We start from the raw sequence: 915 nt of genomic DNA, 5'->3' as shown, positions 1-915 counted from the left end.
TATTTTTTTTTTTGACCCGGCAAACATCTGTCAATTTGGACTTCAACCGAGCAGCGTTGGTCTTAAAATCCGTGACCGTAGTTTTCCATGAACGCCAACATGTCGCCGTCTTGCGTCCGCCTCCGTAAAGTTAGCTACTGTCCTCGTGAAGGAAACTAACCGTGTTTTCTTGTCCCCTGGTCAACAAGTTGTGTTGAGAATGGACAGCATAGCGTTGGAGCTCGACGCGATCAAATTCGCCAAAACGGCGGTCACCTACGACCAGAATGGCAAATACAACGAAGCTGTGTTTTACTATAAGGTGAGTGCGAGGAGCGAATGTCAGCTGCATCCTCGTCTGCTATCGATGCGTGACAGTCGATGTACGTGGATGAGTTAAGCACCTCGGTGTTTAAGGAACGTGACTTGTTCGCTTCAGGAGGCCGCCCAGGCCCTCATCTACGCCGGCATGGCGGGCTCCAAGCTGGACGGCATCCAGGACAAAGTCAACGAGTACCTGGATCGAGTACAGACCCTCCACAATGCGTGTAAGACCGTCAAAAGCACACACAAGTGACATTACTAGGTCATCAATACGCTAACAAGCATAATAATGATCAACACCCACTTGCTCCACTCGCAAACGTGTTTTTTCTCATCGCTTGTCTGCCTTCCAAAACCCACCGACGCCACTGGCATCACTTTTTTCCTCACTGTCTGCCTCGCACACACCCACTCGCTCTGCTCGCAAACTTCGTATGCACCCACTTGCTCCACTCGCAAAGCTTTTCCCTCACTGCTTTCCTGCCTCGCAATGCCCATCGACTTCACTCGCAAAGTGTCCTCTCTAACCGCTTGCCTGGTGCACAAACACGACACACCTACTCCATCATGCCCACCTGCCTTGCATGCTCCCACTCACTCCACTCGCAAAGC

General features: G+C 51.4%; 1 protein-coding gene across 1 annotated transcript; it reads left to right on the top strand.

Moving 5' to 3' along the window:
• The first annotated feature begins 8 nt into the window (after positions 1 to 8).
• On the top strand, positions 9 to 571 carry LOC109509217 (calpain-7-like). The gene is made up of 2 exons (XM_019859099.1): positions 9 to 301; positions 419 to 571. The coding sequence occupies exons 1-2, from the start codon at positions 200 to 202 to the stop codon at positions 554 to 556; spliced, it is 240 nt and encodes a 79-aa protein (XP_019714658.1). The 5' UTR covers positions 9 to 199; the 3' UTR covers positions 557 to 571.
• Positions 572 to 915: the final 344 nt, after the last annotated feature.

This window comes from Hippocampus comes, unplaced genomic scaffold, assembly GCF_001891065.2.
Source record: "Hippocampus comes isolate QL1 unplaced genomic scaffold, H_comes_QL1_v1.1 C16813130, whole genome shotgun sequence".
Lineage (NCBI taxonomy): Eukaryota > Metazoa > Chordata > Actinopteri > Syngnathiformes > Syngnathidae > Hippocampus > Hippocampus comes.
The sequence above is the reverse complement of the archived record's forward strand: the minus strand, read 5'-3'. Positions and strand labels throughout refer to the sequence as shown.